This window comes from Phlebotomus argentipes, unplaced genomic scaffold, assembly GCF_947086385.1.
Source record: "Phlebotomus argentipes unplaced genomic scaffold, Phlebotomus argentipes genome assembly contig_15, whole genome shotgun sequence".
In the NCBI taxonomy this organism is placed as follows: Eukaryota; Metazoa; Arthropoda; class Insecta; order Diptera; family Psychodidae; genus Phlebotomus; species Phlebotomus argentipes.
This window is the reverse complement of record NW_026776181.1, coordinates 9,017,377-9,031,675: the sequence shown is the minus strand read 5'-3', so window position 1 is coordinate 9,031,675 and position 14,299 is coordinate 9,017,377. Positions and strand designations below refer to the sequence as shown.

At 39.5% G+C, this 14,299-nt stretch overlaps 2 protein-coding genes across 2 annotated transcripts in view; one reads left to right on the top strand and one right to left on the bottom strand.

The window, feature by feature from the left end:
* The first annotated feature begins 193 nt into the window (after positions 1-193).
* LOC132262236 (uncharacterized) lies at positions 194-2,552 on the top strand. Its single transcript, XM_059761434.1, has 4 exons — positions 194-412; positions 1,522-1,560; positions 1,689-1,810; positions 2,227-2,552. The coding sequence occupies exons 1-4, from the start codon at positions 352-354 to the stop codon at positions 2,398-2,400; spliced, it is 396 nt and encodes a 131-aa protein (XP_059617417.1). The 5' UTR covers positions 194-351; the 3' UTR covers positions 2,401-2,552.
* A 1,542-nt stretch (positions 2,553-4,094) lies between these two features.
* The window catches only part of LOC132262413 (monocarboxylate transporter 2), a 33,260-nt gene continuing 23,055 nt past the window's right edge, over positions 4,095-14,299 (bottom strand). The window contains exons 5-12 of the mRNA XM_059761686.1: positions 9,474-9,647; positions 7,635-7,794; positions 7,107-7,248; positions 6,710-6,850; positions 6,475-6,642; positions 5,366-5,733; positions 4,952-5,287; positions 4,095-4,841 (exon numbers count right to left, since the gene is read on the bottom strand). Of these exons, the coding sequence (XP_059617669.1) occupies positions 4,631-4,841; positions 4,952-5,287; positions 5,366-5,733; positions 6,475-6,642; positions 6,710-6,850; positions 7,107-7,248; positions 7,635-7,794; positions 9,474-9,647 (1,700 nt within the window). The 3' untranslated portion in view covers positions 4,095-4,630. The remainder of the gene's footprint in view (positions 4,842-4,951; positions 5,288-5,365; positions 5,734-6,474; positions 6,643-6,709; positions 6,851-7,106; positions 7,249-7,634; positions 7,795-9,473; positions 9,648-14,299) is intronic.

Below are 14,299 nucleotides of genomic sequence, written 5' to 3'. Positions count from 1 at the left end.
TCTCGACGCTTTTCACTCTCTAAATCAACAACCTCTTGTTTGTGAACTTACAGCGGATTAAGTGTTTTCTTTCGCCCACAACGTGATCATTGCAGAGGCAATGAGTTATTTGTGTATTTCACACAAGATTACTCATATTCGTACCCTGCAATTATTGCGATCAGCTAGAGATCCTCTGTATGCTGGCATGTGTTTTTTTCCACTCTCTGGATGGTGTGCGATTCTATAAAGCAGCTTCCAAGTTGCCGAACATCTTCAGTGTCCACTTGACTAAGCTGAAGAGAGGCTGCGCTTTGGAAGGTGCATCCATCATTGTAAGTCTGTGATAAACAAGGTGAAAGAGTCACGAAAATGAAGCGAGTTGCGGTGTTGTGCTGTGCTGTGGTTTTAATTGTGTTACTGGTGCAAAGTGGTAAGTTTGTGGATTCTCCTTGCATGCTTGATGGATTGGCCGAAGTCTTTCTCACACACAAAATATTACTCTGTCTAATAATAGTTTAACGGCAAGGTGGCGTTTTTGCTGCGGCCCATTGAGCAGATTGATTTGTGCACTAGGCCCTAAATTGAGATCCAAAGCGTTCGAGCCAAAATCGATTACAAGTTGAGTGATTGCTCACACGAGGTGCCAAATCCCTATTTATACAGTAATTTTACGTGAAAAGAATGTGTGTCTCGCTTTTATATGGCATCTGCAAGATCCTGATGTGGTCGGATTGAATGAGAAATATTGAAGAATCCAACTTTATGGACCATTTCAGAGCTCTGCCAAGCACAACCAATTTAGTAATCGATTTTCGTGAAATCTTGTGGACCAAAATTGGCCAAATAAATTCTGGCGGAACTTTCACCATTTGATCTGAATTGGTTCTTGCCAAAAGTCTAAAATTACAACCAAGAAATTAACCTTCTGCAAATCGATAAATCATAGAAATTGATTGTGCTTCCCAAATGTGCCAAATGCGGTTTACCTTTGGGTGCACCGCAGCAAAGCATTGGCAAGTCACGGCCCAAGAGTCACGATTTAGCGTCAGTGATCAGACTCTCGTGCGGATGATTGTTTTCAATTGTTGGTAAAATTTAGCTGCAGAGGAGAATCTCGAAGAGCCGGCAATTCACAGTTTCTCGCGAATTACTTATGCCGCGTGCATGCATGAGAGTCGCGCTGTGCGGAAATTAATAGTGTGTTTCGCTCAATAGTTTGTTAAACTCTCTAATCAGTGATAAATCAAATGAAGCAAATATATGGCAATTGGTTGAAAGCAAGAGAAACACTCTCGAGGCAAGGAAAACACCTTGAAGAGCGAGGAATCATCGCTTTGGCATTCCAGTTCATTTGATGATACGATAAAATAATACGCGATGGTGAGGTCATGGATATTTTTCCAATTTTTCTATTGAATCCCCCCAATTATTTAATAATCCCCACTTCTCTCGCCAATAAAGCGAATGTGTGGGAGAGAACGAGAGGCGCTGGAGTGATTCTCATATTTCACTCTCCAATCTTTACCTTTTCTCTTGCAGAAGCTGTGCCGGCGTATCAAGTTTTGCCACCACGAGAAGGTACTTTTGCAACAATTTGGCATAATTATGTGGCACAATTATGTGACAGGAGAATTTGATAATTACTATTGATTGCATTTGCATTGTTTGTATAATTTATTGAAATTATTCCATTCTTGCTTACATAGGATTCGTTCCTGTGTACATTCGCTATGGCGAAACGCCACTGGATGAAATTAATCCCGGTCTGGCAGATGCTTTTCATGAATATGGAATCAGCGCCCGAAAGATCAAATCCGCATTGGATGATGTAAGTTGACAGAGTTCATATAAAACATTATTCCCCAATGAATAGAAAATTACCAAGTGTGGTGGCATGAATTAACATCAGGATAACCACAGGCGATCCCAAATGTAGGGAATGCAATTCCCTTCTGCTTTGCAGCCTGTTTCACTCTCAGCCACAACACTAATGTGTGCATATTTTGTCTAATGTACAAGAGATGATGTTGCAATTTCTCTGAAGGTTGATGAAAATTGCGTGAAATTGACTTTTTTGCTCAGGAAAAAAATGAATTTGCTAAAGTATTGCGTAATATTGGATGTAATTATATGTATTTTGATGTAAATAACAATTCCTGAGCAAAAATCAATGAGAAACAAATATGCTTGAAGTAATCAACTCGAATCTTCCATTCACATTCATAATATCAGAAATATTTTCAGGAAATGATGGGCGATCAGCCGGTGCAGGATAATACAAGTGAGGAGTCTAATGACACATCTGAAGAGCACGCTAAAGCTTCTACCGCATCGCCACCAGCTGGAGGAGAAGTTGTGGACGAGGTTAAGCCCGAGACTGTACAGAATACATTGGATGACCTGACTAACAAGGTTTAGCTGAAGAGACACAGAGTTGTGCGATGCAGGGAACTAACTAGGAGAGTTTACAGAATATGTGTAATTGAATCTCACACAAAGAGATTAACTTCACAACTGTAGTTTAATTGAATTTTTTAATTATAAACTAGTGAACAAAATACTTTCTAATACTCGGCATTTTTTTCCGCAAAAGGATTTTTATTTCAGTGAAGCGAGGAAGAGGAGAAATGTTCGCTGGACTGTGAAAAGTTGATTTAATACTTATTCAGAGCTTTATTTCGTCGCTTCTCATACGGTTTAACTTTTCGGTAATCAGAGAACATTTCAGTAAATTTTAATTCTCAATTTCAGTGTATTTTGCAGCAATAAATAATTATGAGATTGGATTGCAATAAAATTCCTCTCATGGCCACGTGGAAAAAGTGCGCTCATTGTGATAATTTCACTCCTCTTGTGCACCATCGAAATGCACTCTCGAGAAAAACTATTCCACGATCAAGCACGAAGGGGACTTTGTAGAGAAACAGGGCAATGGACTAGCTCTTTTCGCATTGTTTCAAATTGAATGAGAAACAATTCTTCCCTTCATGAGTTCCTCGTCGCGAGTGAATTTATACGCGAGATGGTCTTCAATTCAATTACATTCAATTCAAATTCCGCAACTGGGTCAAAATAATACCACAATCAATTTGGAATTATCTTTACTGAAGTTTACCATCGTCAATATTTCCACGCTTTGACTTCCCTCGCATCTTTATTGGCCAGAGTCTGTGTGGAGTTTCACTGTGACGCTGAGAGTGGGTGGTGGGGGGTGAAAATTCGTGCAATAACTTCACAAATGCATTCTGAGATTCTTGTCTGTGGTGCAGTTTCGCGAGAGTTTCCAGTAAATGGGGAAATTGCTTAGCAAAATAAGCAATTTGATAAAGCCACACAGTGCCCTTTGCTGTGCAATTATGATCAATGGTGTGGTCAATTGATATGAAAGTTGCGTGTTGCATTTCCAATCGGGTTTCCATTACGCTGCTCAAAAACTCCTCTGAATTATTGGCTTCTCCCAGTAATTCTGTATAAAATAAGTGAGCTGAAAAACGTATAACTTTTCTGAATTGTTAATGAAACGCAAAGTTTCAAACTCTCCAGATATTTCATTCGGCATTGAATTCTTCTTCACTTTAGTATAGGATAAAATCAATTCAAGCTGTCTTAAGAGATTTGGCAATTAAATTTAATTATACATTTATAGTTGAAAGGATAGATTCTGCTTGAATAGCGTAATTTGATGAGCAAAGCTCTCCTGAATGTGAATATCGATAGTGGTAGCAGAATAATCAGGACAGTGGCAATAATACATAAATCTGCATAGATTTATTTTCCACTGGATAATGGAAAAACAATCCAACCATTCAATGAATCCTCGTTAGGGTGTTGTCGGATGTAAAAGACATTGCCATTTTAATAATTCACAAGCTTGAGCCATGAGCGGAAACAATTCCATTGGTGATTCCTGCACTATTGCTCTTGCATCCTGTTGAGTATAAATTGCCATATAATGCACAAAATTGTAGCATTTTGCATAAATCACCATTAGCTTGGGGAGAATTTCATTTTAAAGCAATGCAACAGTGTCGGTGAAGTTAAATGAAGACAAATTCATAAAAAGCCATTTGTATGTACATGCATAAATGCGTGAAAGGAGTGAACAGTTGGCAGAAGTTTAATATTCCTCTTTATTCTTTATTGTAATGCAACTGTGATATAAGATACAATTCAAAATTGATTACTCAAATTAATTTTATACAATTTGTATAATCCTATGCAATTTAATAAATAGAGCTCTTATTATTAATCAATTCCAAAGTGAAGAACTTTCGTTTTGCAAGATTGCACACACTGCGAGTGGAGGGCATCTGTTGATTAGTGCTTGAGCTGATTGCTTCTGGATCGAGTGATAGTGGCAATTTAATCAGGGTAGTTCATTCGATTGTGAAGAATACAGGAGGTGAAGTTCGAAAGTTAATCATGATGATGTGGGGTTGATTTGCTCAATTACTCCTCAACACATGCACAATTGGTGGATGTATTGCAGGGTCTCCTTCTCGCCGTATTGAAAAGTGATCTTGGATTTATTATCTACCTTATACGTTGACATAATTCCCTCAAAATGACACAATTTACGTTAATTTTAAATGCATTGCGATACGAGATGAGCGAACACATTTGCTTTGTGGTTTTACCCGAGCATCGGTCACACTGACGTGGTGATTTGCTCAACGACTTGCAGGGGTTGTCCACTGCCGGAATAGCAATTACCTGTTGACGGCCACGCACACCGGCCCGTGGCCCAGTGGCAGTCGCAGCCGCGCGATGCGAATGCCAAGCCCTCGGGAACAGAGCGGCTCCTCGACGGGTGGCCCTGGAAGCTATTCGCATTGCACTGGGACCTGTGGGCATCACACCTGGGAACATTGATAAGCGTCTGTTACGCTCGGAATATGGCAAACTCTGGCAAACTGTTTTGTAAACTCGTCGAACTAATATGTGGGTTTTCTGACACAGCTCATCTCACCTTGAATAGCATCCATCGGTGAAGTTGTGCGCCTGATGACAGGAGTGTGGTTGCTGGGGGTAATCACCCCACATGTGATGCGGGGATTGGAAGGCAAACGAGAGGCTTTTGTGCAACCGTCCGTGGTTTGAGCTAATGGTCCCGTTGGGACACACGCCGTTGCCGTAGCGATGATGTCGATGAAATTGGTGGTGTCCGCTGGGACAGGCGCCGTTCGTCAAAGTTGTGTACGGGCTGTGGTACCACGGCGCCCCGAAGCGAGATGAGCAGCTCCGGTTCAGCAGGTCCGGGCACTCCGTGGACGACACGGGCCCGGTGCAGTGGGAGGTGATGGAGCTGATTAAATTTGCAGCAAAAGAAGCGTTCCAGCGTAAGGCATATCAATTGTCATGAGACACTTTAGATTTTACGTACCCATTAGCGGAGTATTTAGAGAAGTTCTGTCTGCCATCTGGATAGCCGACGAAGAAGAGCAGGATTGACGCGATGGCTGTTGCGGCGGAGCAAATGTAGTAGCCAGCACGGCCATATCTGTGGCTCGCATCATTGAGAAAGGCAGCCATCGGGACGCCGAGGAGGACAGGCAGAGACTCGGCGCTCTTGATGAAGCTCCATGACTTGGTGAAGTGCTTCGCCCTCACCCGCTCCAGTGCCAGCATCTTAAGGGTGTATCGGTAGCCACCCAGACCCAGGCCATATGTCCAGGCCAACAGGCACAAACTCCTGTAGCCGGACGCCGCAGACAGGATCAATATCGAAATGGCAGCGAGTGTTAGACATCCCTAATTGACAGCGAGATTAAGGGAGATTCAGAGAGCGTTCATCCCATGAGATTCTTGCAAAAGTTTCACAATTTGAGGATTTTGGGAGTGGGAAAGAAGGTGGACCTGGTCATGCTAGTCACGGTGATTTCACCCTCAGCCTTGCCCACACATTAATTATTTGATTTATTGGATGATACTCTGCGGAAGAGTGTGTGGCAGAGTCTCGAGAAAATTATTTTTTCTCCACCCACCCGAAGTGTTTGTTAAGTGGCGCAACTCAAGATTTATCAGTTTATGATTTTGCCATCCCTGTGCAAATATTGGATTTTCATTTCGATGACAGCCTGTCGCAAGAGTTTCGTAAGAATCAATGGAGAGGATTTTGAAACATTGCGTAAACAAGTCTTGTTTGAGAATCTTCTTTCGCTGTGTGTTATATAGATATAGACTGGCATAAACGCAGGCTAATCTGTCTCTCATTTGTGATTCTGGATTATACCTTTGTGGAGTTTCAAAGGAGACTCCTGATCAATTAATGTGATTGCAAATGTGCTTCCGACACGGAGTTTAGGGATTCTTTGTGTAATTAGCTCAACTCGTGATCAAATTGACAAGCAACAAGGACTTTGAAGCGAATTTTTTACGCCCTAAACATCCAATTAATATTCCAGTGAGTTTCCCAATAAACAAAGCTTGAAGTGTGATTTATAGGGCAGGACGCAGCATGAGGAGAATTCACATTGTGAACAATTCACCAACCTGACAGACGTATTGACGAGATATGCTGAATTTCCTGTACGACAGCTGACAAACGCGATTAATGGCCGATCCACTCGCCACGACTCCCACGGCAACGGAGAGGCCCAAGAAGGTCTGCACCAGCACCAAATCCTGCATATCGTAACTCTCCTGGTAGCCATGAAGGGACTGTGGAATATGGAGAAAAATAACTCCCTCTCCTGTTGCAGCCGCAAAGCCACCTGTTAATATGTACCATGTAGAAGATGGGTGTGTAAATTCCGAGCGCGGCAACGGATGCTGAAACTATCAGAATCCGGACGGTGGATGATTTGCATGGAGTGAAGTCGAGGAAGGGCGGCTTGGGTGTGCGAACGTGTGTTTTCTTCTCTTTAACCTGCGAGTTGGCGGAATGGAAGAACAACATAGACGAATATATGAATACATTTCGGTTTTCGCTGAATTCAAAAATCTCAAATCCCAGGATGAAAAGTCCTGTGACTAGTGAAAATACGCTTAAAATGAAGCTGGCAAAGAGCAATGCTGTATTTTTGTAAGGAGGATTTTGTGCTATGGTAATAAGGTTTTTATGTATTTTGTATTAGCCGTAAATTGTAGGCAATGTATTGTAAGGATTAATGTGTTTCGCTTACCTTCTTCCTCTGATTTTTCAAATGGAGAATGGCCCTGCGCTGCGGATGGTACAGCGATGCGGGTCGATAGAGGAGGCCCATGAAGAAGCTGAGCGCCACAAATCCTGTCACGGCCTGAAGGCCCAAGCGCCATCCCATCTTTCTGCAATATTTTTCGGGGATGCGCGGCAAAACAAGGGCATTTACATAAAACTTAATCACGCAACCAGTGGTGAATGTGCATTAAATTTAATTTAATTACTCCCCCCGAAGCGTCTATTTCATTCTCATGCATCGCGACGGCCACACACTGAGAATACAAATTGTTAACCCATCGCTGGCCGTGTGAACTTCCACCCAACTTTCGTGTCATTTTTAATTTCCGCTGGATGGAGAATTCTAAATCCCCGCAAATCCACTAAAGCATATAATTTGTAGTTGAGGTATCTTTTTATCTCTGCCACTGGCCACTAAACTTATGGGTTAAGGAGAGTGGAATGCGCAGGAGACGGCGATAAGGGAGAACGTGGAGAAGAAGGAGATACTCACCCAACTCCCTCCTTCAGGATCACCGAAAACAACGCCACTCCTATTCCCTCGCCTGATAACGTAACCATTTCTACAAATTGCCTGCGTCGCTTGAAGTACAGGCCCAGCATCACGGCTGCAGACTCTCTCACCATCGAGGCTCCAACACCGACGACAATTCCTGCTCCGTGACGAACACGTGTTGGGATTTTGCGTGGCAGAAGAGAGACAAGAGAAGAGGTTTAATAAATGGCTGGCAAGCATTGTATGTGTATCTTTTTTCTCGCTACAAATTTCTCTCTTATTTCATAGCATTTGTACCAGTAATAAGTAAGAGGGATGAGTTTAACAAATTATGCGTACATTCGAAAGGATTGGTCCTGTGAGGGTGGATTTCGTCAAAAAATTTCGCTCTAGACACATACTTATGTATGGCAAATGGAGAAAATTTAACCCTTCAATTATATTTGTGTCTCTTAGCTCAATGCCAAACTGTCTCTGTGGAAATTCCATTGCAATTTCAGTGTATTTGATAAAGTTTTAAATGTTTTTACATCTATGTGAGAAGACCTAATATGACAAAATGATATGATAGAATTCCTAATTTATCATGCTATTCCGGAGCAACACATGAAAGTTCATGTCATCAAAGAGAATCATAGTGGTTGGACGAGCACTCTCAGTTTGGTTAGGCTATGAAAATGTCCGGTTAGTTGTTGGAAAACTATCAGAAATAATAATAAACATCAATGGCCGTAGAACCGTGGAAACATGAGAAATTTTTAATTACTCATAAAATATTAACCATGTTGTGTCGGCAATTGCTTAATGAAAAGTCTCAGAAGTTTTCGCAAAAGCTCTCGCAAATGTTGCTGCTGGAGGTGGCTTCATAAAATTCAATCTGTCTGAAATTTACCGTAAAATTTCTTCAGTCGGAAAATGAGTATAAAGTAATTGCCATTAAAATTTATTGACGCTAAGAGTTTAAAAGGATTTCTGTTCCCACTTATGTTGGTGTGAAAAATGACGGGGAATTAATTTATTGCAAAAAATGTCTTCTCTGTGTGATTGCAATTCAAATGGTGTAATTCATTTGGGATACAAAGGAGAAAAATATGAGATGTAGCAAGATGGGAAAAATGTGAGAGTAGTTGTGTGTGAGGGAGCAATTTGGGGAGTGTGTGACTCATGACCCAGAAAAATTCAATGCAAAAACGAAGACAACAATTTCATCATCTTCCTGTATATATAAATTTATTTCATGTTTTCGTCTCTTTTTGTCAAATACAGAATGGCCCTATGATTAAAAGGGGAGCTTTTTCGGGGAGGCGTTATGTAGGTAAATAAATCATTGTCGTGGTTCGTCTTGTTTATTCTGCATTCCCTTTTCATCTTTTCATGGATTTCCTGCCCAACGTTTACTGGATGTGGAAGGAAATGGGAAATCCTCTGAAAGTTTTTATTTATTCTTCCATTTTTAATTCATTTAAGATTTCAGTTTAATCTCAATTTATGAAATTGCCTCACGTACGGTTATTTTCCACACACACACACACACATATATACAATGTAGAGTTTTCCGTTGAATAATACATCCAAGGAAGTGGCAGGACTATCTGGGAGGACTGCTGTGGAAAGGTGGATATTCTCTCACTCCCAATCTCAAGGCAGAAGTAACACTTCTCGTGAGATAACATGTACCCTGCATATTTAAGGTGCCTCGCTAATTTCTTGCTCCATTGCCAATTCAATCTTAGCATAATTTCGTGAAAGTCATCGTGTAGGGAAATTGTGATGAGGGAGAGGCTCTGATTTCGATATTAACTATTTGATATGCAGCGCACTTGGTGTCTAACTTACCGTAACTGAAGGCGGCCTGGTGGAGTTGGGTCGCAAAGGAGGTGAAGAGGATGCCCAGGGCGAGGACGAGTCCTCCCAGGACAGCTGTCAAGCGTGTGGATTTCCGGCGACAGAGCGCCACGACGATGGTGGCCGACAGCATGGAAACGGACCAACTGGCAGCTCCGAGCCAACCTACAAAGGAAACGGGAGGTCAATAAGGAAGTTTCCCACAGGCCCTCTTGAGCCACTCCATTCAGTCGACTCCAGGCTCATTTATGCCTGGTACCTCCATCGCCTTAATGACTGTTTTTCTTTTCTATGGCTGCCCGTCTGAGCATTTTCGCACATCATTCAAGCTATATGGTGCGAAAAAATTGGCTAAATGCTCCCCAGAACATAAAAATAATACAATTTCAGTGCCATTCTCATTCGGAACCCGCTGCGAAGGACTGACCTATTTACCAAGGGAAATTGAGAATTATCCTTTGATGCTGTTGAACAACTCGTAGTTCTGGATTTTCTCTTTGATGTCAAAGAATCCATTTATAAATTTATTAAAATACACTCGAATTTCAATAAAAAAAATTCCAACTTCCATTGGTAGTGTTTAATTAAAATTGAAATTGCATTTCCTCCCCTTTTTTTAATGAACAATTCAAAAATACTACAGGAAACCCATAAATTATCATGAATGATTTCGCCTATCCAAACTTCTGACGACAGGCAAATTGAACTTCTTTTCAGTCTTCTGTTTTCCTCGGTTTTCCCTACAGTTGGAAGGGAATTTTCTCAAATCTCATATCAGAACGATGGAAGAAAATGTCGGAAAAGTCTTCGCGGTATATTGAATTCACATATTTATGTGCCATAAAGCACACATTATTATACACCACCTCACAATACACGACGCAACGTGAAATGATATAAAAAGAATTTAAAGTTTTGGGGAAAATAAAATCGTTCTGTTTATGTTGAGAAAGCAGGGGTGTGTGTTCCTTTTGGAAAAGATGGCTCTTGTTATTTTGAATAAACATTATGGTATGTGCGAGAGATCAAAAAAATAAAATGTATAACGAATTTTTGCTCCAAGGAATTAAATTATGAGATTCCTGAAGAAGTTGAAGGAATATTTCTCAATGAAATTCCATGAGGAATTATCGTGCTGTGTATCTTAAAAAAAAACAAGAGAGAAATCCATCATGTGAAATCCATTACCGGAAAGTGTAATCGCCATATACAAGGATAATGGAGAAGTGATATCATATTTCTCCTGAAAGCGCGTCGGTTATTCGTTGATGTTTATTTAAAAGACTAACTGGAGGAACTGAGGGGCGTCCTATTTTACGACAAAACGCCCAATGCTCGATTTAACATTCACCTTCCCCGCTTACTACCCACTCTTCTATACATATTTCCCGTGCTAAGGGATGAGAATCGATTGGTTGGTACAAAACGATTTCCGTCCAACTTCCCAGACTAACAGGGTGGATTCACAGTCACCCACAATGTATGTTTTGGATTTGATACGGGAGCTTCATGTACAAGAAATTACTATATAGTGTTTAAAAACCTTTTATTCATGCTGCTTAGTTGAAAAGCATGTTCTGAAGTGACTTGAACATAAGAAGATTTCAATGGGAAGCTTATTGATTAGAAATCTATGTGGAGATGTTCACAACATAATAGCGTGCCCTCATCCATTCCTGCCACAGATTTGGACGGTTATTGAGAATGTTTACCCAGAAATTAATTGAAAAACTACCCTTCGCTCCCTTCAATGTGGGTTATCAATATTCAACGTTTAGCTTGTCTGTTTACAAACATCTTCCATGCCTCTTCAAACACAGAATTTGATTGAAATTTGTATAGTATTTCCGGTGTCAATATCTACTCCCTTTTTATATGTAAATTCATCCACCATTTATTTACGAGTATTATATTTCCCAAGAATTCTTATGATTTTCGAATCAGTGTTTGAAGCTCACAAATTGGATTTTTTGTATTCCTTCGAAATATACTGATTGTGCAATATTGTAATTTTTTAATGGAGTTTTCCATTGGCCACCAGTTTAGCTACATAAAGAGAAATGCGTTGTTCATGCACATATTTACACCCACACCACTCTCTCCATATATTATGACAAAGTTCAGCTGTGGCAACTTATTGCTTTGGTCCTTGTAATTGTACATGACCCAATTTTCCTTTGGGCGAAATATGAGATTTAAAAAATAATTTAATAGGTATAACGGCAATGGAATCCCATATTTGTAAATGAAATAATTCGTGTGTAAATAAAAATTTGAAAAGCGTGTGCTAAAGCGGCTAAAGCCAATGAATTTTTTAGTCTCACTCTGCAAATAATTCGCCATTGGTCGCTGATGTGTTATACCCTTTCAAATTGATTCAATTCGAAAATCCACAATACATGCTGCTAATAAAAGAACGACCAATTGATGAGTTCAAATAGTTTAACCGCACGTATAATTATTCGAAATGAGTTCTATTTCACTTCCCTTCCTATAATAGTGATGACAATTCTCATTTCCCTGACCATTGTTGCTCAAATAATTGATAATTGCATGGTGATTTGACAAGAACTTTGAATGCATTAACATTATTGGAAATTAGAGAAGATTTTTTTTTTAAATTTTGTAATTCCACAACTCATTTGTAATTCATGACATGGGAATTTGGCGTGTTTATTTTCGCACTGTGTTATTTTAGAAGCGATTTCACATATTAATTATACTTCTGGTGCCACCGATATAATTATCGAATTAAAGTAATGTGTAAAAATATTAAATCCGCATAAATTAATATTATTTATGCATACAACTTTCAATTGATGAAATCTGCCTATAATTTGTTTATGGCCAGACAGCAGTTAATAATATATTTCCCATAATATTCACATGCAATAAAGGATAAACTTTGTCAGAGAAATGTTCAGTTCAATTGGTACGATTTCGAAGAGGAGCTTCACTATGCAAACACTCATGAAAGATGTTGAATGCGGAATCACATCCTCTTTAGCCACACAAAAAGCTTATGCTGAACCCCTCTCTTGGAGATATAGGCTTCTATTCATTGAGCTGTAGAATCTCTCGGCTAAGCTTTTTGTGGCCATCCACAACTCTATCGCCAAGCTCTCTTGCAAATGGATTGAACCCCGCAAGAATAAAGGACGGGAAGTTTGAATGATGAATGATTCTTTCTGAGGCTTCAGGTGAACAAAAAAGCACTAACTTGATGTTAATTTGAAGAATTTTCCTGTCAACCTTTCCGGATGAAAAAGTGCTTTTCCAAACAAAACTGTGAAAATTCAGAGCTCACGGTCTTCATAATCATTCATTACGTTCACGTCAGCTATGAGGTCCATGAGGTCGCATCCCGTCAAGCATTAACGAGCAGCGGAAGTAGAAGTCATACATACATTTTTCATTAAATTTTTCGCCCTGTTCTCATCTTTTGGTCTCTATGAACTTTATGAATTTAAAAGAGTTATAGATTTTCTCCAGTCAACGAGTTCCTGATGATTACAACCTTCTCAGAGTTCATAATAGCGGAAGATGTGATGGTATTTTATGACATTTTCATCCCTTAGAGCATGATAAAAACGTGAAAAGAAATGCACGGTACTTGTTATTATAAATATTGCTTACAAACTCCCTCGGCTATGCTGAAAAGTTGCACAAAACATCTGCAAACGCCTGAAAGCATTGGCAAACACTTTGTGACGTGACGTGGCGTTTTTGTCCATCACCGAAATTGTGTCATTCGTATAATGTGAAATAAAGTTTTGCGTTTATGGGTGACAGCAAGTCTGAAAAGTGTAACATGACAATGGAGACAATGGAGAAATTGCATTTAGACATAATGCATGACGGCAAAATATCGCTATCATACATTTTTGATGCGTTTTATGAAGTTTTGCAAATTCATTCTCTAGACTTTATATCTGTCATTTTCACTTTCCGGTGCATTATTATTCTTAACTGCTTCACGGTTTATTTTTTTTTTTAGATGAAAATGTGAATTTTTTTTTACCAAAATGAGTCAATTTACGATTTATAACTTGAAAGTTCATAATATCTCTCAAGGGTAATTATAAATCTGACTTGGTGTACCTTAAAATTAAATTACGGTTGCTCAACTAATTAATATTTGGGCGAGAGGGGGTGGAAATTGCTCATAATTTGCACGACTTTGCCCCAGACCATAAAAGTTTATCCGTATTACGAGCAACTTTCCCGTACGTGTTTAACTATAACTCTATGCTCATTCCCGGTTCAAAGGGAAAAATATACGCTAATGAGAGAAATGTGAATTTTGAAAAGAGTTGTGCATACAGAGAACTATTAATATTAATGAGTCTGTTTATGTTTAATCACAAAGTTGCTAAGTTATTAATCATCTGCTCGTGGTGGAAAGTTTAAAGTGCTTTAATCACTGGGTCATTTTAATCCCTCGATGTGAACTTAAAGATGTCAAGTCTTGGTCTCTTTATCAAGGTTGAGCAGAAGTTATCTCTCCACCTCTTAGCAAAAGTTACCAGTTAAAGCGAAGAAAAAAAACACACCAAGAGAAATCCAAGTAGATTTCAAAGTAAGAGCATTACAAATGGTCGTAAGTATTAAAGTTTACTGAGAGCAATTTATGTAGCACAACTTTCAATTCAGATGTGAAAAATTAAAATAATTCACAAACTTTGTACTGTTCAGATGTAGTTTTGGGTCAAATGAGAATTTTCCTCCCATCTTTGACATAGTTTTTATCAAGTAGAAAATAAAGTGGAAAAAATCTCCAGAAACTTCTCACATTCTCAACTATACACTTTGTTCTG

Bases quoted from the DNA above. Each gene is read 5' to 3' on its own strand.
- LOC132262236 (XM_059761434.1), top strand. From the start codon at position 352: ATGAAGCGAGTTGCGGTGTTGTGCTGTGCTGTGGTTTTAATTGTGTTA. The intron at 1,561-1,688 runs GTACTTTTGCAA...TTGCTTACATAG, and splicing joins AGTTTTGCCACCACGAGAAG to GATTCGTTCCTGTGTACATT. The intron at 1,811-2,226 runs GTAAGTTGACAG...AAATATTTTCAG, and splicing joins TCAAATCCGCATTGGATGAT to GAAATGATGGGCGATCAGCC.